Genomic DNA, 25,089 nt, shown 5'->3' with positions numbered 1-25,089 from the left:
CTTGATAATTATTATTATAGCGCTTGTTGTTATCTTTAATAGCTAAGGAATTAGGATTAAAGATAAACACCAAAGGTTTTCCATTAAGGAATTAAGGAAAACAACTCTTGAGATTCGGTAGTAGCTCACTATAACTATATTTCATAAATTGGGTAATCAAGTTCATTGCGAGACAATTTAAACACCTAACCTAGCATGCTTTCTCATATTGTTAAGAACCGTTATTTTACTTTTGCTTTAATTAGTTATAGTTTATATAATTTCTCTACAAACCAACAAACCCCATGACATTTTGTTCAATTGAATAATTATAAAACTTGTATTTCCTACGCAGTCCGCGAGTTCGATACTGGGTATAAACCTCTACTTAAAACTACATCGGTGAAAAATAGTACACTTGCTAATTTTTCGATCAGTCACCCCCGGCGAAATTCCCAGAATGGTCCTATATTTCGGAAATGCATCTCCGAAATCATTTTTTTTCTGAAAAAAAGTTGATTTCGGAAGTGCACTTCCGAAAACACAAAAAAAAGGTGTTTTCGGAGATGTATCTTCGAAAACACAAAAAAAGGTGTTTTCAGAGATGCATTTCCGAAATCACCTTTTTTTTGCGGGGAGGGGGTATCTTCGGAGATGCATATCCGAAATATTCCAATTTTTGGTCTTGGAATGTTTCGGATATTGAAAAAAATTCAATAATTACTAAAAAATTAAAATAAAGGAGAATCAATACAATTAATAGTATAATTAATTGTATTAATTAAAAGATATTATTAAATATATATCATTATCATTAAAATATAATAATAATTATTAACATCTTTTTTTAAATTAAAATATTTTGTAGTTATTATTTATAATTAAATTTTTTCAACGATTTTTTATGCACCATTACTTTATTTACAAACAAATTATTTGATACTTTTTTAATTGAATAGAATAGAATTTAATTTTAATAAAATTAAAAAAAACAGTGAGAATATTTTAAAAAAATTAAAAGAAACTTTTTACTTTAATCTTTATTAATTTATTTTTTAACTATTATTAACTATTTAAAAAGTAAATAGTTGAATTATTAAATAAATTATTTATAAAATTTTAACTATTTAACTAAATTATTGAGATTATCTAAAAGTTATTAGATTAATTATAAAATAGCTAAATTATAAATATAAATAGTTTAATAGTTAATTACAAAATATAATTTTAACTTTAATTAAAATTTATTGCATTAATTATAAAATATCTAAAAGTAATAAAATTTATGAAAAAATACAATTAAAATTTTAATTTTAACAATTAAAACTTAACTCAAATTTATAAATAAATTAATAAAATTTAAAAATTAAATAGGAAAATTATTAAACTAATAATAATTTAAATTTGGTTTGATGAAATGTCATAAAAAATTCATTTGAAATACACAAGTGCACCACGTGAAACTTTGCAAAATTATAGTAGCAAATAATTTAGAGGAATCAAAATTTATAATTTTTTTAATATACTAAAAATAATAGTTAATAGATTCAAAAGAATAAAGAAACAAAGTATCAAAATTAAAAAAAATTATTAATTGATAGAAATAAAATGAACTGAATATGGCAGTTTTTGGGTCATTCTAATATAATAAATTCATTCTAATTTTGTGTATCATTATTAATTCAATATAAAAATTTTCCAAAATTATTAACATATCTTTTTTTATTCTAAAAGGAATGTACTTATTCCATTTATAAGATGTTTTATTTGATCGGTCCAAAATTTGAAATGGTTGTTTCCTATAATTAAAATCGATATATTTGTCTTTATTAACTAATAAATAGTATAAATCTTTGAAGATCTTAATTTTAAACCACCATTTCAAAATAATTCTATACTTCAAAACTTCTGCGTTTTTTGAGAAGTGTACTTCCTAAATCTCAAAAAATGGGATTTCGGAAATGTATTTCCGAATTCTGAAAAAAATTTTAAAAAAAACTATTTCGGAAATGCATTTCCAAAGTAAGAGTATTTAGGGGTTTTCGCTGGGGTCAGCCTCATAGAGAGGTGAAGAAAGAAATTCTCTAACAGAAACTCACTTTTTTTCTTTCACTAAAATAAGTGTATATTTCATATAAAGTCAATTGGATGAAAAAACACAAATAAAGTCCATTAGCTAGATTCACGGAACAAATGTTATAAAATGTGAAATGATTAACAACACAGAATAGTGTAACCCATGAAGTGGATAGAAGAATTTACTTACAATAGAGAGAATTTGTAGTGGAATTTGGGATTAGGGTTTGTCACAAATTTGAGCGAAACATTGAAGCTGTGGTGGAAAAAAATGATAGAAGATAAGTTTTGATTAAGAAAAAGGGATGGGTTCTGATTATGGGAAATGGATATGGTTTTAGATTTGGGCATTATATTTAAATATTTTGTACACCCCTATTCGAAGAAAAAAAATGATTTATAAATATATAGTATTTTGACTCAATTCCTTTTTTTTCTTTCTCAAAAGCTACTTCTAAGTTTTTTTCTTCAATTTTTCTTAACATATTTCATAAGAAATCTAGGATTCAATAAAAAGTTAAGCATCATATATGACTGACAGCGATACATTATAATAGTGTTTTATTTGTTAGAGAATCACTCAATTTTTAAGTCACTTGTGTTTATCGGAAGTTTGGAAGGAAAGAGAGGTGTGTTTTAAAAAATATATAATTAAGTGAAAAAAATAGAAGGATTTCAATGGAGAAAGTTTTTATAAATTTATATTAACTAAAAAATTAAAATTCTTTTAATTTGAAAAAACTTAAAAGGATTTGAAATTTTTTGATTAAATTAAATAAATTATTCAAATATAATCTATATTGTTATAGTATTTTAAAAATTAAAAATATATTAAAATAAATATTCTTTTATCGTTTTATATAAAATTATATTTTTTAAAACATTTAATATATATGTATATATATATATATATATATATATATATATATATATATATATATTATTATTTTTAATTTAACAATCAACTAAGCCTTTATTGGGCTCACAAAATTTAAAAAGAGATACCATAAATTATTCGCTTCTTAATTCTTAATGAGGGAGAGATATATCATAGAGCCGAGTCTTTTTATCATTGATGTTTGTGAAGTTCATATCAAGATTAGGATTGTGTGGTGTTACTGGAAATTGACAATCCACCAGAAGTGAAAAGAAAATGTTTTCTTCTCTATCAATAATTTCAATAGTGCTAAGATAAGGCTGATGCAAAACAAAGTTACGAGTTTCTATCCCATTTGAGTGAAACAAAAGCTCACACAATTGGCCGTTAAGATCGAGGAAAGATTGTTGCAGAATAGATGCTAGTTTAATTAATCAATAAATTTTCATTTAAACACCTCAAACTTATCTCATAACATATTAAGAGGTATATGTCACACAACCTCATGGGTTTGTGATACAGGAGGAAGTAAGGAAAATGTACAAATTGCACAAAGCCCTTTATGATCTCAAACAGACACATAGGACATGGAACAAAAAAAATCGACTTGTATTTAATCAAACTGGGATTCATCAAATACAGGTCTGAGTATAGTATATATGTTTAGGTTGTGACACAAAATATAATAGTTTGGTCCTATAAAAAACTTATTTATTTGTTGAAGAATAAAGAATGGTTTGTGATATATTTTGGACAAACTTTTTCACAATTTTTAAGTCTCGTTTTTCTGATGCACGATGTATAATGTAGAGAAGTCATTTTTCATTTGTGTTTTATCTTTAATTTTTATTTTAAGTCTATAATGTAGAGAAGTCATGTTATTGATATTAGTAAGATATATTATTAAAAAGTCTATAATAAACGAGACAAAACCGACACCAAAGCTTACATAAACATAAAAAGGAAACTATATATTAAGGGTAATTTAGTATTTTTTTTTTATTTGTGTACCTTTTAACTTTGTTAGCAAGTTTTCATTAGGGCATATGTGGCAACTTTATTCTTGTATAAATAGACTAGTATATGTCATTTAATAAAAAAACAATTATTCTCTCTGTGTGTGTACCGCTGTCATTCTTCTTTTATTTCATTATTCCATCATCTTGATCCTTGTGCCCTAACAAATTGGTATCTAGAGTTCCGGTTAGAAACACAAGGAAACACGAGTGAACGTGAGTTTGTGTGTTTGATTTTGCTTCTGGGTTCGTGTTGAATCTGTGAACAAAATCGTAACAAAATCACATTTTCTGATTCTGTGGGTTTGGGAAACACTGAGTGAGGATTTGAGTGTATTTCATAAGGTAGAAGATGAACGGAAACGGCAATTTGAGTACCAAACTTCCAGTTTTTGATGGCAAGAACTAGAACAGATGGATGATTCATATGCATGTGTTATTTGGGGCTCAAGATGTTCTAGAGCTTGTAATGGATGGATATACTCCGGTTGCAGCAAATGCGATGGAAGAAGAGAAAGATGCGCAGAGAAACACGAAGAAGAGAGATCAGAAGGTGTTGTTCTTCATCCATCAGTGTGTGGATGTGAATGTGTTTGAGAAGATTGCCGATTCGTTGACGTCAAAGGGGGCGTGGGACACACTGGTCAGATGTTACAGTGGTGACGCATTAGTGAAGAAGGTGAAGCTTCAGTCCTTGAGAAAGCAATATGAGAATCTCAACATGAAGAACAATGAGAAGGTTTCAGAGTATATCTCTAGAGTGATTGTGATCACTAATGAGATGAAGGCTTGTGGAGAAACCCTTTCTGAACAAGTAATCATAGAGAAGGTATTGAGGTCACTTACTCCTCAATTTGATTACATTGTTGTAGCAATTGAACATTCTAAAGATCTGGAAACCATGAAAATAGAAGAGCTACAAAGCAGTCTGGAAGCGCGTGAGTTGCGTCTGACTGAAAGACCTTCTGAGAGGAAAGTTGAGCAAGCTCTGAAAGCTTCTTTTGTCAAGAAGGACCAGAAGCAGTCTTGGTCAGAGGCCAAGAATAGACGTGGTGATAGATTCCAGAAGTCAGATGCATCAACTTCTGATGAGAAGAAACATCTGAAGGGGAAGGAGAAGTCTGACAAGAAGAAAGTTCAGTGTTACTGTTGTAAACAGTTTGACCATTTTGCTAGAGATTGCTGGTCAAACAAAGGAAGGAAATCAGAAGAAGCAAACATAGCCAGAGGAGATTCAGATGATGAACCTGTGCTATTGATGGCTTCAGAGTCTGACGGAAGATGTTTGTCAGAGTGGTGGTATATGGACACTGGCTGTTCAAATCACTTGACTGGAAACAAACAATGGCTGATAGATTTTGACTCTGAAAGGAGGAAAAAGATCAGATGTGCTGATGATAAGTACCTTTATGCAGAAGGAATGGGAAATGTCAAAGTCAGAGTGAAGAATGGGAAGAATGTTCTAATCAAAGATGTTTTGTATGTTCCTGGAATCAGAAGCAATCTGATGAGTGTGGGTAAGCTCATTGAAAAAGGTTTCTCAGTTGTTATGAAGAACAATCTTCTGAAGTTGTATGACTATGATCAGAAGTTGATTATGCAATCTGAACAGGGAAGCAACAGAACATCCAAGGTGAATGTAGAAACAGCTGAAACAGAGTGTCTTAGTGCAGAAAGTTCTGAAGGAGATAGTAAGCTGTGGCATAAAAGGATGGGGCATCTGAACTATAGAAGCCTAGGTCATCTAAGTTCTAAGAAGCTTGTACATGGCATCCACAAAATTGTGAAGCCTGAGAAGTCATGTGAAGTATGCATGAAAGGCAAGCAACCCAGATTGCCATTTGTATCAGAGGTAGCCTCAAGAGCAAAACATGCTCTGGGAGTAGTATACTCTGATGTGTGTGGACTATTTCCAGAACCTTCACTTGGAGGCAATAGATATTTTGTGTCTTTTGTGGACGAGTTCACAAGGATGACGTGGGTAACTCTCATTAAGTTTAAAAATGAGGTGTTTACAGAATTCCAGAAGTTCGAGGTGAAGGCTGAGAATCAAAGTGGTCAGAAGTTAAAGATTCTCAGAACAGATGGTGGAGGAGAGTATAACTCTACAGAATTCCAGAGGTTCTGTGATGATAATGGAATTGAGCATGAGGTGACTGCTCCTTATTCTCAACACAATGGTCTTGCTGAACGAAGAAATCGTACTTTGCTTGATATGACGAGAAGTATGCTAAAAGAGAAGAAGCTTCCTCATAATCTATGGGGAGAAGCTGTTGCTACGTCAGCATATGTGCTTAATAGGTGTCCAACGCAGAAGCTGAAGGGAATTAATCCTTTAGAAAAATGGACTGGAGAGAAGCAGAGTGTTAGCCCACTGAAGGTTTTTGGTTCTATGTGTTACAAACATGTTCCAGAAGCTAGAAGGAAGAAGCTAGATGATAAAATCAAAGTGATGCTATTGGTAGGGCACCACAGTACATGTGCATACAAGCTTTATTGTCCAAAAACTAACAAAGTTGAAGTCAGCGGAGACGTCATTGTGAAGGAATCAGAGTGTTGGGATTGGAGCAAGTCTCAACCCACTTCTGATGTGGAGATTACTTCTGAAGATTTGTCAGAAGTTGAAAGTTCTGAAGAAGAGTCAGAGTTAGAAGATGACTCTGAAGATGACTCTGAAGACTCAAATGATGAAGATGGTGATTCTAATTCTAGTCCAGACTCTGATGATGATCCAGAATCTGGTGGTGGTCATGCTTCTGAAGGGGTAAACTCTGAAGCAAACTCTGAAGATGTAGGCTCTGGAGAACAAACTTCTAGAGATGATCACGTTCCTGAAGGTGGTAATTCTGGAAATAGTGTTTCTGGACAAGGTCCAGAAGATGATGTACCCAGAAGGCCACAAAGAATCAGAACCATACCTGCAAGTTTTGCTGATTTTGACATGTTGCAAGACATAGAAGTTGACTAAGAGGGAGATGTCATTCAGTGTGCCATGTTAGTAGACTCTGAACCATTGGGTATTGAAGAAGCACTCAAGAAGAAAGTCTGGCTGAACGCCATGAAAGAAGAACTTGAGGCTATAGAAAGAAACAAAACGTGGGAGTTGAGTAAGCTTCCGAAGAAGAAGAAAGCCATAGCGTTAGATGGGTTTTCAAAGCAAGGCCAGAGGCCAGAGGTTTTCTTCAAAAACCTGGACTAGATTACTTTGAGGTGTTTGCACCTGTAGCTAGACATGAAACAATCAGACTGGTGATTGCCCTAGCTGCAAATAGGAACTGGCCTCTGATGCATCTGGATGTCAAGTCAGCATTTCTAAACGGTCCATTAGAAGAAGAGGTATACGTGTCACAACCTCCCGGTTTCGTTAAAAAGAATCAGGAAGGGATGTTATACAAGTTACATAAAGCTCTGTATGGACTGAAGCAAGCACCCAGAGCTTGGAATTTGAGAATTGATTCTTTTTTCAAGAAGAAAGGGTTTTAGAAATGTGAGATGGAGTATGGAGTTTACGTGCAACATTCTGGAAGCAATATGATTCTGTTGTGTCTTTATGTTGATGACATATTGCTTACAGGGAGTTGTCTAGAAGATCTGAACAAGTTCAAGAAGGTGCTGATGAATGAATTTGAGATGATTGATTTGGGAAATATGGTATATTTTCTAGGGATGGAGATTCTGCACTCAGAAGATGGTATCATTCTGCATCAGCTGAAGTATGAACTTGATCTTCTGAAGAAATTTAAGCTGGAGAATTGTAAAGTTGTTGTTACACCGTCAGAAGATGAAGATGTTGATGCTACGATCTTCAAACAGCTGGTAGGTTCTCTGAGGTATTTATGCAATATCAGACCTGATATTTGCTATGCAGTTGGAATGGTTAGTAGGTTTATGAACAAACCTAAGTGGTCCCATTATCAAGCTGCTGTCAGAATCTTGAGATACATCAAGGGAACTCTGAAGTACAGAGTATTGTTTCCTTCTGGGAGAAACGAAGAATCAGAGTTAATGAGCTATTCTGACTCTGATTGGCGTGGAGACAGAGTTGATAGAAGAAGCACTTCTAGATACTTGTTTAAGTTTCTAGGAGGTCCTATTTCTTGGAGTTCCAAGAAACAAGCTGTGGTTGCTCTATCAACATGTGAAGCAGAGTATATTGCAGGCATGGGTGGCCTTGAGCAAGGGCTCGTAGGGCGGGAGCCCAGGGCCCCATAATTTTAGGGGCACCACATTTTTTATCCCTATATATATTAAAAGATAATTATCTATTAAAAAAATATTTGCTAAAATTTATTTTTTTTTAAATATTGGCTAACAAATATATAGGAACACTACAAAGTCAAAATTATTAAAAGAATGTAGAGAATCTGGATTTGTAAATGTTAAGGCTAGTGTTGAAAAGATTGGGAATGAAATGGAGATTGAATGTGTGTTTATTCAAAAACGTTAAATTCGTAGAAAACAACACTATGATAAAAATTTATCTCTACCCACATCATTGAATCTTGAGTTTGCTGAAGAGTCTTTTCGAAATTACTATTTCTTATATATTTCAAACAATTAGCTCACTTGATAGATGATTTGAGTAGTATAGCACATACGAAAATATTTTTAGATTCCTGTTTAGTATTGAAAGGCTTAGATCATTATCTGATAGGAACTTGAAAGCATGTTGTAAACATCTTGAAACTTGTTTAAAACATGACGATTCTCTTGATTTTGATGGTGAAATTTTTTCTGAAGAATTGAAAGTTATTAGAGAAGTTTTAACAAATGAATCAAAATCATGCTATGATATTAAGTTCTTTAAAGACTTTTAATTATTTTCCTAATGCATGCATATCTTATAGAATAATACAGACTATTCTTATCAGTGTTGCATTTGCTGAGAGAAATTTTTCTAAATTAAAATTATTAAAATCTTATTTAAGATCTACTATGTCACAAGATAGATTAAATAGTCTTGTGTTGATTTCAGTTGAAAATAATTTTTTGGAGAACCTTGATTATGAACAAATTATTAATGATTTTGCAACAAAAAATGGTAAGAGGATGATATTTAAATAAGAAGAAGAAAAAGAAGAAGAAGAAGTCTCTTTATAGTATTTTATGTTTTGATATAGTATAAACATTAATTTAGAGATCCATAATTATATTCTTTTTGCATAATGTCAAATGAAAATGTATTTTTTATATAATTATTTCTTTTATCCTTATGTATATATTGCTAAAAAAATTATAGGGGCACCACTCTTTTGGTTCGCCCAAGGCACCCGAAGTCAAAGGACCGGCCCTGATTGCAGGCGCTGTAGCTGCATGTCAAGCTATGTGGCTTCTGAATTTATTAGAAGATCTAAAGATTGAAGTGAAGAAGCCTCTGAAGCTGATGATTGATAACAAGTATGCAATCAATCTTGCTAGAAATCCTGTGATACACGGAAGAAACAAGCACATTGAGACTAAGTATCATTTTTTGAGAAGCCAAGTCCAGAATGGAACATTAGAAGTTGTGCACTGTTGCACCCAGAAGCAGCTGGCAGATGTTCTGACGAAGTCAATCAAGACAGATCAATTTCTCCTCTTAAGGAATGGAATTGGTGTAGTTAAATTTATTTAGAAAATATAAATTAAGGGATGGTATTAAGGGTTATTTAGTATTTTTCTATTTGTGTACTTTTTAACTTTGTTAGCAAGTTTTCATTAGGGCATATGTGGCAACTTTATTCTTGTATAAATAGACTAGTATATGTCATTTAATAAAAAAAACAATTATTCTTTGTGTGTACCACCGTCATTCTTCTTTTATTCCATTATTCCATCATCTTGATCCTTTTGCCCTAATACTATAAACCAAATAAAAAAACTCAGCAATCATATTGACAAAGCTACACCATGATCATTCTATAGATATGCTTAATTTCAATTCCATATCACGTGTTACTTAAATATAAATCAATAACATAAAAGACTTAAAATAAAAATTAAAGATAAAAATTATAATTTTCTGATAGGTTTTGAATATCACAAAATATGAATTTGAGTGTTTTCATAGAATTTGATGAAAGATCTAACCAATTGACTTCTTTCAGTAAAGTAACAAATCATAGAGAAAAAAAATAAAATAAGGATGATTTTAAGAACATGAAGAAAGAAGACGCTACAACCTAAAAGATTAATAAGACAATGAAAATTCACCATAATGGTAAGGATGACAATGATAAGAGTCAATTAGGGTTCCAATCCAAGAATGAAAAAATATGAGATCTAGCTCACTTATTATTCTTATAAGCCAAAAAATATAATTCAATTCAAACTTTTCAAAAGAGAATACAAAATGCTTACTTATAGAAAGAGTTGTCATAAAATCTAAATGGTTCATAAACACCATTTTCTAGTCTCATATTGGATTAAATGATATTTTTCTAAAATAAATGCAAGGAAGTGAACACCAACTAAATATAAATTAAAAACTATTACAATATCAAATTAAAAATAAATAGAATTATTAAACATAAATTAATATAAACTATTTAAGCCTTTTTTCCATGCTATTAATTGGTACTCATCACCATACATAACCTAACATGAACATATGGCACCAGCCAGGGCCGTGATAAAGACAATTCTTAGTCGCACAACAACCGATAATATTTTGCGAACTTAACCCCGTCCAATGAGAATAATATTTTTATCCCAGTTCGAGCCACCGTGAACGATTTGCACCATCAAACAAAGTCGTCATCTCTTGATATGGGTAAGAACTTTATTACTGATAAAAAAATTAATACTTGACTTGAGATCCTGGGTTCAAATGAGGCTGAGATAAAGCAGTTAAATTAGATTGTGTATTGTTATCTTCGAACTAACCTAAAGACAAGAATGTAGGTATCTACAAGTGTAAAATCCCGATTTAATTTTATTTATGTCCGTAAGTTATTTATCTGATAATTATGATTTTATTGTGTTATTGGTGTTTTGACATGTTTGAACTACCTATGGTGTGGGGTAGTGTCCTTATAAATAAGGGTTAAATACGTTTTTAGTTCCTATAATAATCCTTCTACAATTTTTATGCATGTAATTTCAGTCCCTGCTGTCAAATCAATGTGCATTTTAGAATGTTTATTTTGCAGACATGTTAATAATGCTTTAAAAAGTTCCTGAAAAAAAAACTCAAAATTTAATTTCTAAGTTGTGATTACTTTTATCATTATTTTTCGAAATTTAAAAAATTCATATTTAAATCTTCTTGTTTTAAAAAATTCTAAAACTTGGTAAATAAATATTTTACAGTATTCTAAACATATATAAAATAAATTATTCAAAAATTTAAAAATTAAAAGGTAATTAATCAGTTTTTAAAATTTTAGAAAACTAGATATATGGTCCGTGCGTTACACGGGTTTGATTAGAATTTTTTCCTTAATACTTTTGAAATGAAAAAATATATTTAATTAATTATAGTTAATTATAATCTTATGATTGAATGTGTTTTAAAATTGTATTAAATATGAATAAAATTTTTAAATTATGAAAGTACTTAGTAATTTATATATAAAAAAATTAAATTATGTTTTTTAAATTTGAAAGATAAGTCATATTTACATGAATAATGTAAAATTTTAAAAAAGTGTTACATTAAATTATTTGTATATATTATTTGTGATTAATCATTAAATTTATAATACATCATACCATTTAGATTAAAAAGATTCTAAATAGATTTATAATACATCATACCATTTAGATTAAATTATAAAATAGATCATACCATTTAGATTATTTGTGATAAATTTATAATACATCATATATATATATATATATATATATATATATATATATATATATATATATATATATATATATATATTTAATTGATCAATGAATGATAAAATAGATTAAAATATTTCAAAAATTATTATTTTTGTTACAATTGAGCTATTATTTTTTGAAGGCTCAAACCGTTTGAAACCAACCGATAAATCATCCAAACCGGAAATTTCAAAATCGAACTAACCGATATTAGGTTCAGTCGAAATTGGGCCTTGTTTCACTACCCGCGGTTAAGTCTACTAGATAATTTGGGCCCGGAACCGATCGGGTCCAACCGTTTCTCCACCCCCAGTGAATACAATCTCTTGTCCAAAGCACCATTTAATACAAGATTCTTGATGTCTTTTTATACTAGATCTACACTATACGAACAAGTTATTTTGATTGCAATTCAACAAAGATTAAATAACTTTTTTTATTGTTTACAAATCACTTGTTAGTATATATATATAACAACATTATTGTTACACAATTGAGAGTGGGTGAATCTACGGTTATGATATGATGCACTCTATCAACCCAATAAAACAAACAACGAATCAAAGCATAAGCATATCACCAAACGTTGAATTGTAAAACACACTAATCTGAATGTAACATGGGTCATGTTGGGAGTTGAATTGTCAAAAGAAAGAGATATTTAAAAAGCATCGCCATTTATCATGGGCTGTTTAGTTCACAAAAGCAAAAGTACACACATCAAAAGTAACCTAAAGAAACATCTAAAGCACCAACCAGACAACAATTCATACTACGTTAACAACAATGACACAGCTGTCCACGTTTTTGTGGACCCAACCTGCCGTCCGCAATTTGCAATAAATACTTGTTACTCCCTACCCCTCCCATCACCATATATTAAAGTGTCATCAATACAAAAATAATTTACAGTCTGTTTGGTATAGATGAAGTTGCAGAGAGAGAAATACAAGCGAGAGAATTAGGGGAGAGAGACAGAATCTCTTTTGTTTGGTTTATCAGAGAAGTACAAGAGAATGAGAGAAGAGAGATCAAAAAGTAGTTTTTTCCAATCTCTCCTCAAATGCGAAGAAAGTCTCCAAATATGCTTTATTTTTGTAATATTTCCAAAATACCCTCACCTCTAACACCCATAAATAGTGGGTTTTAATAGCTTTGTTTTTTGAGATTTTTTTTCTTCCAATGATGCAATCTAACTATTAATTTGTTGTCGTCTTATAATTTTATAATTTTGTATACATACAATATTTATATTTCCTTTTGTGTAAAAATCACTAGCATAAACAATTAATATTTTAAAATTTTTGTGTAAAATTTGTGGTGTTTTAATTTTTTTTAATTAAACGATATTTTTGTCTCTTTAAAAATAATTACACTTCTTTCTCTTCTATTTCTCTCATACTTCTCTTATAACAAACAATACATCAAATCTTCTTTATTTCTCACTTCTTTCTCTCTTCTCACATTCTTTCTTACATCTTTCTCTCTTCACATTTTCATCTCACAACCAAACACACCCTTAATTCACGTTTTTCATTCTTAGTTTTCTTATCTATTAAGTAAATTTACAATGGTATCATCAGCTACCACCGTCACATATTTTCCTTCCTTTTTTTCTCGGTTTTTTATTTGTAGAAAAAAGCTTCATAACTTGTTTTTTATTGAAAAGCCTTCATAACCTTTCTTCTTAGGAAATGAGTTATAGAAATTATTTATAAACTTGCACTAAAAAATTATTTATGAATATATTATTTAATAGAGATGTATTATATGTGAATGTCATTTTTATATGAGACCATGAGAATGAATCTAAATTATTAGATTTTAAAATAAATGGTGGAGATTCTGTGTTATTCTATTTTTCTCTCTCCTCTATTATTAAAATAGGTAAAATATCCTTTTTCGTTCATTAACTTTCACTCGGGGTCCATTTTGGTCCCTCAATTTTTAAAAAGTTCAAATAACTCATTTATCTTTTAAAATGGTCTCACGTAAGTTCTTTCCATCTATTTCATGGAAACGGTCGTTTGGAGTTGCAAGTGTGGCATATGACGTGGAGCTTCTTCTCCTTCATTAAAAGGAATTTTACAGAAAGTAACGTAAACCAAGTCTGAACAAATTGGGGGCTAGGGTTTCTAGAGTAACAACCATCGTAAGAAGAAATTAAGGGCTACTAGGGTTTTCCAGAAATCCATAGCAATAAAATCGTCCACTTCTTCTTCCTCTATGTTACAAGGAAGCCATGAAAGTTTGATCTCCCAACTTCATACGACGTCGAATCTTCCATGGAAACCAGTTTGCTATTGTGGAGATAAGGCCATTCTACGAAGGGAAAAGACGGCTAAGAGTTTCAGAAGACAATTTTGGGGGTGTCCTCATTTTAAGGTACGTTATTTGTTCACAGAGTGTTGGTTTTTTAGATTTATGAAATTGAACATGAATGTGTGTGACATGTAGGGACCTGTGCATCCTGGGTGTGGGTTTTTCGAGTGGTTTTGCGAAGAATCTGAAGATAACAATGGGCAAATCATGATGGTTAGGTTGGAAAAGCTTGGAAAGAATATTGAACACATGCAAGAGGGGGTTGTCAAAATGAGATTGTCAACTAAAGAAATAAGGAAAGAGACTGATCAGATACAGAGTCAAATGAAGAAGATGATGAATTTCGGAAAATGTTGTAGCTTGATGATTGTCATAATTTTGTTTGTTACCTGTTTTTTAAGGTTTAGGTTATGTGTTAGTGAAAGAGTATCAGTTTGTCTGGTTTTTTGTACCAGTTATGTATCAGTTTTATGAACAAATTGAAAGCAGTTTGTTGTGTATAATTATGTACCAATTAAGTCTTGGAATTTTGAACAAATGGAATCAATAGATTTTGTTGGGTTATAATGCATCCAGTTTTAAGACTACCTAAGACTAATTATAATGCATCCAGATTTAATGCATCCAATTTAGATGTTCAAAAGATACATGTTCAAAAGATTACTTAAGACTACTTAAGACTTGAAGATTACATAAAACTACTTAAGACTTGAAGATACATGTTCAAAACAGTTATGCATTAAACCAGTTTGGGTTCCAAGATTACTTAAGACTTGAAGATTACATGTTCAAAAGATACATGTTCAAAAAGACATGTTCAAATAGACATGTTCATAAACAACATGTTCAAAGCAGACAAGTTACATAAACCCAAAAGTGGTTCCAAAAGTGCTAAATAACCAAAACAAAATATAAAGTGCTAAATATCCAAAACATAATCTAGACATTCTTCTTGGATGTAGTTCTCTTTGTTGGTGTTGTCCTCCTAGTTGTTGGCCCAATTCTTGATGCACCTAATCTTATGGTTGGTCCTGGTGGTACCCAAGGAGTGTGTGGCCTTCTCACACCCAGTTTTTTTTCCTTGCTTGTTGTTGCCTTATTTGCAGGACTTTGTCTTTTTCTGGATGTCTGAGAAGCTGGTTGACTTTGTTGTGCAGCATGTGAAGTAGCTTGACTAGGTTGTTGTGATGTTTGTTGAGTAGTTGGCTGTGAAGTAACTTGAGTAGTCATTATTCCCATTTGTAATCTTTCATGTCCTTCTTCACATTGAACATTGGGTAACTCTTATTTCTAACATCACCTTCTTCACTATCACAACTGTAACACCCCTTTTCTAACCCCAAATATATCATACAATCAAACAGAGTATGCATGCATAAAGGAAAAAGGGCGTCACATGTTATTTTCATCGCAATGAAAACCTAAAACAAAACATCCAACATTCTTAATATGCAAAGATCATATTTGTAACACAATGTAAATCTCATGCTTTCATACATTATGCATAAACGCTTGCGGAAAAACAATTGAATTGCTATTAAAATTTCAATGAATATAGCCCATACTATATTCATCTACCAAATTCAAATTAACATTTAAATCCACAATCTTGGCCACATAGCCTTAAACAACATATCCTAGATCTCAAACAAATACATCCGAATATCCAACAAAACATAGGAAATAGCAATATCCAAACATACGCATAAGTCTAAATAAAATCCCCCCAAGTGTTACATGATCAGAGCATATGACTCGCTACCTAATCCAATAAAAAACTCAGGAGCCCCTCGGCTAAATCCTCGGACTAGCTACTACTCGTCGGAACCTGCACGTTATCAATGAAGGATAACATTCAAACAGAAGGGTGAGAATTCTACTTCTTATAGAAAACATAATAATGGGAAATGTAAACATAAACAAGCATACATTTTACTATTCATCACACTTCTCAATTAAGCAATTCACATATCATATAACAATCATCACTCCAAAACAAATCACATATATACAAGACAATCACATAACACACAATGTGACTCAAAATGCAACAAATGTGACTCAATGCATGTGGTACCCAATGTGAATCCAATGTTTCACCGATTTCCGACTCAATGTTTAGAATCCAAGCCACGCTTCCGATCCGGACAAGATCAAAGCCAATACGCCTATCTCCAATTAAGGATCACGTCTTCTACGCCTATTTCCATTCAAGGATCAACGTCTATTACCATGTGAACCCAAGTTTCACCGCTTCCACTATAAAGCCGACCATGCTATGAATGTATGTACAAATACCAACAATTTATGCAATTAAGATTATCTCATCCATCTTAACTTACCGCATATCACCATAATCTAACTCTATGAATTATCCGCCAATTGTACACAACATTCACAACACAATTAACAATTGCAACAAGGCATAACAACCATCATATATCCAATCACATACATCATGATTACATCTACACAAAGTGTTCCAACAATTGCTATACATCACATGCTAACATAACGCACATAAGACAATTACATGTCATTCCATATAATAACGTCACAATTAATCAATCAAGTGCAATTAAATCCTATACTATCATATAGAATATCACGATAGCTTTCTAACGCTTCGAACGGCGCATAAAACGGAGCTACGAATCAAAAGTTATGGCCTTTCAAAGTTTGGAAAAAGTTCTGTAAAACAGGGTTCGCGGCGCGAACTGAGTGAATCAAATATTCCTGAGTTTCTGCCAAGCATTTCGCGGCTCGAACAATAGTTCGCGGCGCGAACTGGAGATTTCAGAAAATCCCAAATCTCAGAAAACAGTATGTGTAACACCCGTATAATTTTAATTTTTAATTTAATTTGAATATTAGATTAATAATTATTATTATTATGGATTTTATGAAAATAAGAGGAAAATGATGGTTAATGGCATTTGGGCCATGTGTGAGATTAGTAAGAAGGGAGGGGTGTAGTGCAGTAAAGCCCTTACTAATTTAATATTATTTTTCATAAAATAATTAGAATTGGAGAATTGGGAAAGAAAGAACATGAGAGAACAGAAGTTGGAACAAGGAACGTGAAGGAGAACCGTAGAGGGAGAGACCAAGAACCAAGATTCTATCTGAGGTAAGGGGAGACTCTCCGTTTAATCTCTTTTATCGTATTATAGGTGATAGTATGGATTAGGAGTATGATTTGATCCATTGATTCTATATTCTGAATATTCATCTGTTTTCATCATTAAAATTGAACTGTTAATCCCTAATAACTGATAGATTTAGGGTATGATGAATAGAATTGGCAGGGAATCATATACTATGGTTATGGATGAATTCATATGCTGTTTAGATGTGCTTTTCTCTGGTTTTTGCACTCAAAATCGTGGACTGGTATGAGTAAAAACGAATGGGTTTTGGACTGTTACGAATTCTGCAGGTTCTGGGCATTTTCTGGTGTTTCGCGTATGAAACAGTGCCATACGCGTATGGGATGAGGTCATACGCGTATGGGGGACACTCCCAATGGGCTATACGCGTATGATACGCAGTTGCCCTGTCCCAAACACCATGTACTGGTGTTTTGCGTATGAGAGCGTATGAGGATGCTCATACGCGTATGGGAATTTGGAAAGAGGAAAATTATTCTGGTGATACGCGTATGGCTATACTGATACGCGTATGAGGTTGATTGTAGGCAAAATTTGGTTCTGTTGGGATGCGTATGATACGCGTATGAGGCAAGGGGATACGCGTATGGACGCGTATGGACCCTATGATACGCGTATGGCTTCCTGTATGTGAAATTTCTGTTTTGTGATTTTTCTGGAAAGTTCGATGATGTGTAACTTTCGATTTGTATGCCTGTTTGTATGCTGTTTTAGACTGTGTAAACCTTGTGATGTGATTCTGTGGCTTACTGATGATTGATTGTATTGAATGATGTAATGTATATATGAACATGCTTAGTATTGATGATGATGATGATGAAATGAGTATAGATGATGCTACTCATAGAATGGGATGATGAAAGTATGTTATATATATGTTGCATGCATTCATAAACATGGGTTGAATCCTATATGATGAGAGGATTCAGCGAGGGGCAGAATTCCCATTGTGTGGAATTTGTGCTGGCAGGGCCGTATCTGGATGATGATAGATCGGTCGGTGGATGATTTCCACTGGTGATGATTGGTACCACATGCATAGTGTCAGTTTCATACATGTGCATGATTTTTTTATAGCATGATGATAGATGTTACATGTTGACTGTTCGTTTATCTGTGGATGTATGAATGATTGATTTGTCTGAGTATGAAACAATAGGGTGAATGATATAACTATGATATGTTATTATTTATGATGCAATAACATTGGTTAACTGTGATGAGACTCACCCTTACTTGTTGTCATTTTCAGATTGAGGATAGCGGCGTGACTTGGTGAGGATTAGCTCATAAGTCGGTTTTAGTATTGTGTCGATGTCATGCTCTGGTAGATGTAACACTGGGAACGCTTTGTTTTGTTTTAGAGTTTTGTTTATAACTCTATTTATTTATGATGTTTGAAGTCTGATACATTGTTGATGAATGTTGACTTGATGAAGTATTTCCGCTGTGTAAAACATGAATTGATTAATGAGTTATGATCTCAGGTGTTTTCAGTGAATGCATGACTTATACTGACGCGTGTTTTATTATTTATGAAATTGTGATGCCTCTCTACATGTTACTCTGATTTAATAATTGTCTATTTGCCGCGGGTTATTAGAGGGGTGTTACAGTATGCGAATTTCATCCCAAATCCCCTAAACTCAACCCAATCAAGCTGAAAACATCAACCATCACGAACAACAATAGCATACATGTTATAACCACAAATAAAGCACATATTATGGATCTTCTAACATCATAACATCATCAAACATCATTTAAAACACATTTCAAATTATAAATTCATGCATTTGTTCATAAACCCTAACTTTTCTATGTTTCCATGAAATTGCAAAGATGAAGAGATAATCACAACAACACACATTACCCAATCATATAGTCTATAAGAACTTGGATTCAAACCCTTACCTCTTGAATTTCTCCTTCTAACTTCAAGAAATCTACAATCCTCTTCTCTTCTCTCTTCTACTCTTTTGCCTCTTTTCTCTTCTCTACTTTTCTTTCTATCTTTCTATCTAATTTAGGTTAACTCATAAAATTCTCTAACTCTCATTATCTCATTGGGCTTAACCCAATAGCTAATTCTAATATAATTCTAACATTTATTAATTAGCTAAATAACAGATTACCACAAAATCAAATAATTATTACTCAAACAATAATTAAATAAACACACAACAATACCAATTATCAAATAATCCTAATTAATTAAAATCTAATAAAAATAGGGTGTTACAACAACCACTTTCAAGTTCCTCACTGTCGTTTCCTATTTCCTCTTCCAAACCATCATTATCCAATTGTTGTTTGCTTTGTTCCCCCTCTAGATCTTCAAGAAGATCATCCAAATATTCTTCCTCTAAATCATCAAAACCATCATATGAATCATCAAATCCCACTTCCATAGCACTCTCATAATTTTCATCAGCACTATCATCTCCACTATTAGTAGTAGACCCATCATTCACCTCACCCACATTGTCCTCATCCCTAACAATATTGACATCTTCCCTCACAATATTCTCTTCATCCCTCACAACAGTTCCCTCTTCCCTCACAATATTCTCTTCATCCCTCACAACAGTGCCCTCTTCCCTCACAATATTCTCTTCATCCCTTACAACAGTGCCCTCTTCCCTCACAATATTCTCTTCATCCCTCAAAACATTTTCCTCTTCCCTCACAACATTCTCTTCATCCCTCACAACATTAGCTTCATCCTGACCAGCCACTTCGTCATAAATTTTTGAAATTAACTCTTCTTCATCATGTGCAATATCATCCTTATTCCTCATAACATTCTCTTCATCCCTCAAAACATTCATTTCTTCTGCTTATATAGGCATATCACAAAACTCTGGCTCAGCTACTGTGTGTTGAATATATAAGTCAACCCTTAAATGCACCCTATAAAGATCAGCTATATCTAAGGCTCCTTTATCATCAACTAATTCAAGCATGCCTTCAGTAGGATCTCTGTACCAAATTCTCTCAAACTCTCTATAACCTAACTGTCATACCCTAATTTTTGACCCCCCCTGAGATGACATATCTTCAGGATTTCCATCAAGTCAAAGTAAGTACCCAGAGCAGTCTGACATTCAATCAAGGGTGTTCAAAGACCAGAAAGCTCAGGCAAAGGATCAATCAATAGAAGGATTAGTCTCTAATACAATCATAAGACTCAAGAGCTTCATTATTTCATCTATGATTGATTAGAAACCCAGTCATCTGAGTACAGGTTTACTCAGGTCACCAGACTAGGGTTTTTTAGCCTATCAAGGACTAAAATCAGGGATCACCTTTGGGAAACCCTAAAAAGCCCCAGGGGATCATTCAAAGACATCAATCATCTTCAAATAGCTCATATGACAAGATCCACTGGACATCACACCTCAATTCAAAGTCTACAGTCATTATTTTCATATGGTCGACAATTAGGGTTTTTGACCTAATTCACCAGGATGGTTGACTTTTAATCAGGGCATGGATCTAAAACTCAAGACATGATTCAAGAACCTCTACTACCTCAATATAATCCATTTACATCATTCATTTGAGGAGAAGATCTTGATTCTACACAAAAGTCCAAATCTCACCATATCTGGAAAAAGTCAACTGTATGGGATCACCATTGACTTTTAAGATTTTTGGTCAAACCATGACTTTCAAGGATCAATATCATCAATATATGGATATTAAAGTCATTTGACCAAAGAAATTCAAAGAAATTCACCAAGGAGCAAAAAGTCGGGAATTAGGGTTTTTGAGGGCACTGTGAGAACTCAAAATTTCACCTACACAACTCAAAAAACTTCCAACATGAAAGTTGTAGATCTTGCAAAATAAAACAACATCTTACAAAGGAACTTTTTTCAAAAGATCAATCATTTAAGAGTTTTGGAAATTTTGGAGTTTTAGGTCATAAACACTTAGAAATTTTTCTAAGTGTTTTAACCTAGTTTTCTTCCAACTTTGGCCTCATTTTTCACAAATTTGCCAAAGGATTCTGAAGAAACTCCAAACTAATGATTTGAAGTAGATGTTTAGGGCTTTCCAAATTGTGTTCAACCTTCTCCAAATTCATTTTGAGCTAAGAGTTATGCTTGTTCAAAGTTGGCCTCATGAAGTGAAATTATAGGTCATGCATCATTTTGGAACTTTGAAATTTTGTGCACATGACCTCAAATATGGATGCTACACGACCCATAACACATCTGAAAACATACCATGCATTCATTTTTACCATGCCATGATAATTGAAGAAGATTCCTAAAACAAGAACATGTGATTATGTAATGATTACATTTGTGAATTTATGGCAAATTGATGAATCACCCAAGGAATCTTCTCACCAACCAATTAGAGCTCACTTTGCATCTGAAATGTTCCCCAAGATCAGATAGAATCAATGGATAGGGGAAGCTAGCCCGAAAATGCATCATTGCATTTAGGATCTTTTCAAAATTTCTTCTTGGCTAAGAAACCAAACTTCTTTCATTAAGCAAGCTCACCACAGCCAATTGATCTGCATTCATTTGCCTATAAATAGGAGGGCATACTTCAGTAGAAAAACACACCATAGCAACCATATTCCTTGCTTTCTCTTTCTCTTCTCATGCTTATTGTTTTTCAAAGTTCTTTGGCAAGAAGAATCGTTTTCTTCAAACCAGAGCTTATCTTTGGAAAGTAAGCATTCTAACATCTCAAGGGAGGTCATTTGAGGAGATCCAAGCACCTGGATCATTTCTGTAAGTGGAGGAACACCATTGTTGCTCTCACTTTGAAGCTGTTGCAGTTGAAGGTCCATAGTGCAATTCAGAAGGTTTCCAATCGAGCCAAGCATCCAGGCACGTTCCATAGGAGGTAGTGAAGCTGTTCAGATGGCTGCAGCTCATCTGTAACTCAAGAATCATCATCCTCCATGTTCACTTGAAGCTGAAATCGAGGGAGGTCCATAGAGTAATTCAGGAAGATTGAGGTTACTAAAAGCATTCAGTTAGCATCACTGAGTCACAAGGAAGCTTTTGGGATCATTCATACAAGCCCAGTTGCTCTCTATCATCCTCACGACCTCCATTTTCAGAGGTAAGTTTCTGAACTCCACCTCTTTAATTTAAGCACTCTTTATGATATAGCTCGATTCTATCTTGTTCAGCATCATCAGAGGATCGAAAACCCTCTATCATTATTCATTTATCTTTCAGTATAGCCATTTAATTTGATTTTTAAATTTTAGGGTTCTTCACGATTTCTGGTAAATTAGTTAGATGTAGTTAATATAAATCTATGTTAGTTGCATATTTAGAATCGTGAGTGAATTTAGAGCAAGTTTGGTCTTTACATCGTTGCAAATGGTTGAGAAATGAGCAAGTTCATAAATTTGAAATTTGAGAGCTTGAGGTTAAAGATGAAGATGGTGGTGGCGCGCAATTTTCAAACTCAGGTCTAAGTTTATTTTATTTTGATTGATACCTGTTTCATTAACGACTAAAACGTGATAGCCTAGTGGTAAAGAGTGTTTGTGTGTTGCGCGTGCCCAAGGTCTGGGGTTCGAATCCCCCTCGCCCCAGACCTTTTGATTTTATTTCTTTTTTCACTTCTATGCATTTGAGTAATATATGAATTGCAATGGAACCATGCATATGACACCAAGCGCGCGTTGGCTCAGTGGTGTTGTTTTGGGCTGGTAATACAAAGGGCGTGGGTTCAAACCTGATTGGTGACAAAACCCTATTTTTTACCACTTTTTCCCATTTAATTTCTTCACAACTTTAACCAATTATTTAACCTATCAAATTAATTTATTTTCACTTCATTTTTCACACACTTGTCATTTAATATATCTATTTTATGAATAATAAAAAAATCATAAAAAATATTATTTATTTCATATATTTTTATTAGGTTTAAAATAGTGTGTTTTAAGTGTTTTCTTAAATACTTTAAATGCATATATTCATTTTGTTTTAACCTAATTATTTTTGTGAATAAAGTTTATGATAAAACCCTAATTATTTAGGTCTTAATTAGGCATAGATCTTTTTTACCTTAATTAAGTTGACTTTCTGTCAATTTTCAAAACTGTTTTCAATCTCCGAATAAATCGAATAATTAAGGTTTTCAAACAACAAAACCTTATATTATTTCAAATCATTTTCAAAACTAATTTTACACCAGTACTGTAAAGTACTGGGCCTCTAATAGAGTGTAAGTCCCAAACACCTTCTCTTCTTAGCTTGTTTTCAAAACTGTATTTTCAAAATCTTCTTTCTGTTTTCAAAACATTCTTCTGGTATTTGAAGGGCATTATTCCCGGTGAAACTCTTCAGATACCTATGTGACCTTTGTCCATCTTCACTTCTTCTGTTTTCAAAAACCATTAACTGTTTATCATAAATATTCAACTATTATCAACAAAACAACAAAAATACTGTTGAGGCTCTGTACATACTTCTTCAAAGGCCTCCACTCCATCCAGGTTAGGCTTTACAAGCTTTCAATTTACAGTCTTTATTTAAATTACTGTCAAATATAAATTGTGCATATATATTAGTTTAGAACTACGTTTGAGTATAAACCTTAGGACAGTTAAACTATATATATATATATATATATATATATATATTATAAGAATATGACCTAGGATTGAGAATGTCTTCCCGGTGAAGGCTCTTTCCTAATTAGAGATCTGTAGTTCAAACCCCCAAGATGAATTATTCCCGGTGAAACATCTTGGCAAAAACCTTAGAATCCAAAAAAATAGGACACATCCACCCAAAGAGGAATTATTCCCGGTGAAACCTCTTACCCATTTGCTTAGAGCCAAAATAAGTTCAAAACTACATAGCTTTCTCTTGTGCTATAACAAGGACCCTCGATTAGCCTCCTCTTGGGCTTTGTACAAGGACCCACAGGCTTCTTAAAAGCATTTCCAGCTTCCTCTTGAGCTTGTATACAAGGACCCATCAGGTTTCTTATAAACATAGGAACAGGTCTTTAGTCACCTTTTAGCCTACCCTGGTGAGTTTTCTTCCAATTTAAACCAGGCCTTAAACAAGCTAAGTTTGTCTCAATTTCACATTGAGTACACCTTTTGGAATGAGAGACATGGACAGTCTCTGTCACCCTTATCTTCATCAATTTTCCTTAGCAGAGTCTAGGATCCATGTTTGATCATCCTCAGCATGTGTCAGCCTTCATCTTGGGCTTTAAACAAGAAGTCTCCACTAGATAATCTTTCTGCCATCATTTTAACAAAATTCCCTGGAAAGGGTTAGCCTCCAAAATCATTCCTTCATTTTAATAAAAATCCCTGGAAAGGGTTAGCCTCCAAAGTCAATTAATAAAAATCTGTTTAAAATGTCAAAACCCCTGGAAAGGGTTAGCCTCCAACATCAGTCTTTCAAAACCAAATATTCATTCTCTTAGGAGATAATTTCCCCAAAAGAGTCAAAACCCCTGGAAAGGGTCAGCCTCCAAAAACATGATAAAGTCAGTCTTTTAACAGACAAATTCACCAGCTGAGTCAAAATCCCTGGAAAGGGTTAGCTTCCAAAGAAAAACAGTCTTTTAATAAATAAAATCTCCTCAGTAGAGTCAAAACCAACAAAAACAGTTAGCCTCAACCTTGGGCTTCATACAAGGCACCAAACAATAAAACTCTCCTGTCAAGAGTCAGCCTCAACCTTGGGCATTGTACAAGGCAGATAATAGAGTCTCCCCAGTGAGTTCTTCATCATCTAATAGCCACAACCTTGGGCTTTGTACAAGGCAGATTAAACCATATTTTTATGTGTCAAAGATTCCTAACACCTAGGATCTTTTCCCCATA

The 25,089-nt window shown here is 32.9% G+C and overlaps 1 protein-coding gene across 1 annotated transcript; it reads right to left on the bottom strand.

Annotated features, from left to right (window-relative positions):
- Positions 1-16,571: 16,571 nt before the first annotated feature.
- Positions 16,572-20,080, bottom strand: LOC131632052 (uncharacterized). The gene is made up of 2 exons (XM_058902818.1): positions 19,492-20,080; positions 16,572-16,585 (listed from the first exon to the last, which is right to left on the bottom strand). Exons 1-2 carry the CDS (start codon positions 20,078-20,080, stop codon positions 16,572-16,574), a joined length of 603 nt encoding a protein of 200 aa, XP_058758801.1.
- Positions 20,081-25,089: the final 5,009 nt, after the last annotated feature.

Source organism: Vicia villosa, unplaced genomic scaffold, assembly GCF_029867415.1.
Source record: "Vicia villosa cultivar HV-30 ecotype Madison, WI unplaced genomic scaffold, Vvil1.0 ctg.000896F_1_1, whole genome shotgun sequence".
NCBI classification, from domain to species: Eukaryota; Viridiplantae; Streptophyta; class Magnoliopsida; order Fabales; family Fabaceae; genus Vicia; species Vicia villosa.
The sequence above is the reverse complement of the archived record's forward strand: the minus strand, read 5'-3'. Positions and strand labels throughout refer to the sequence as shown.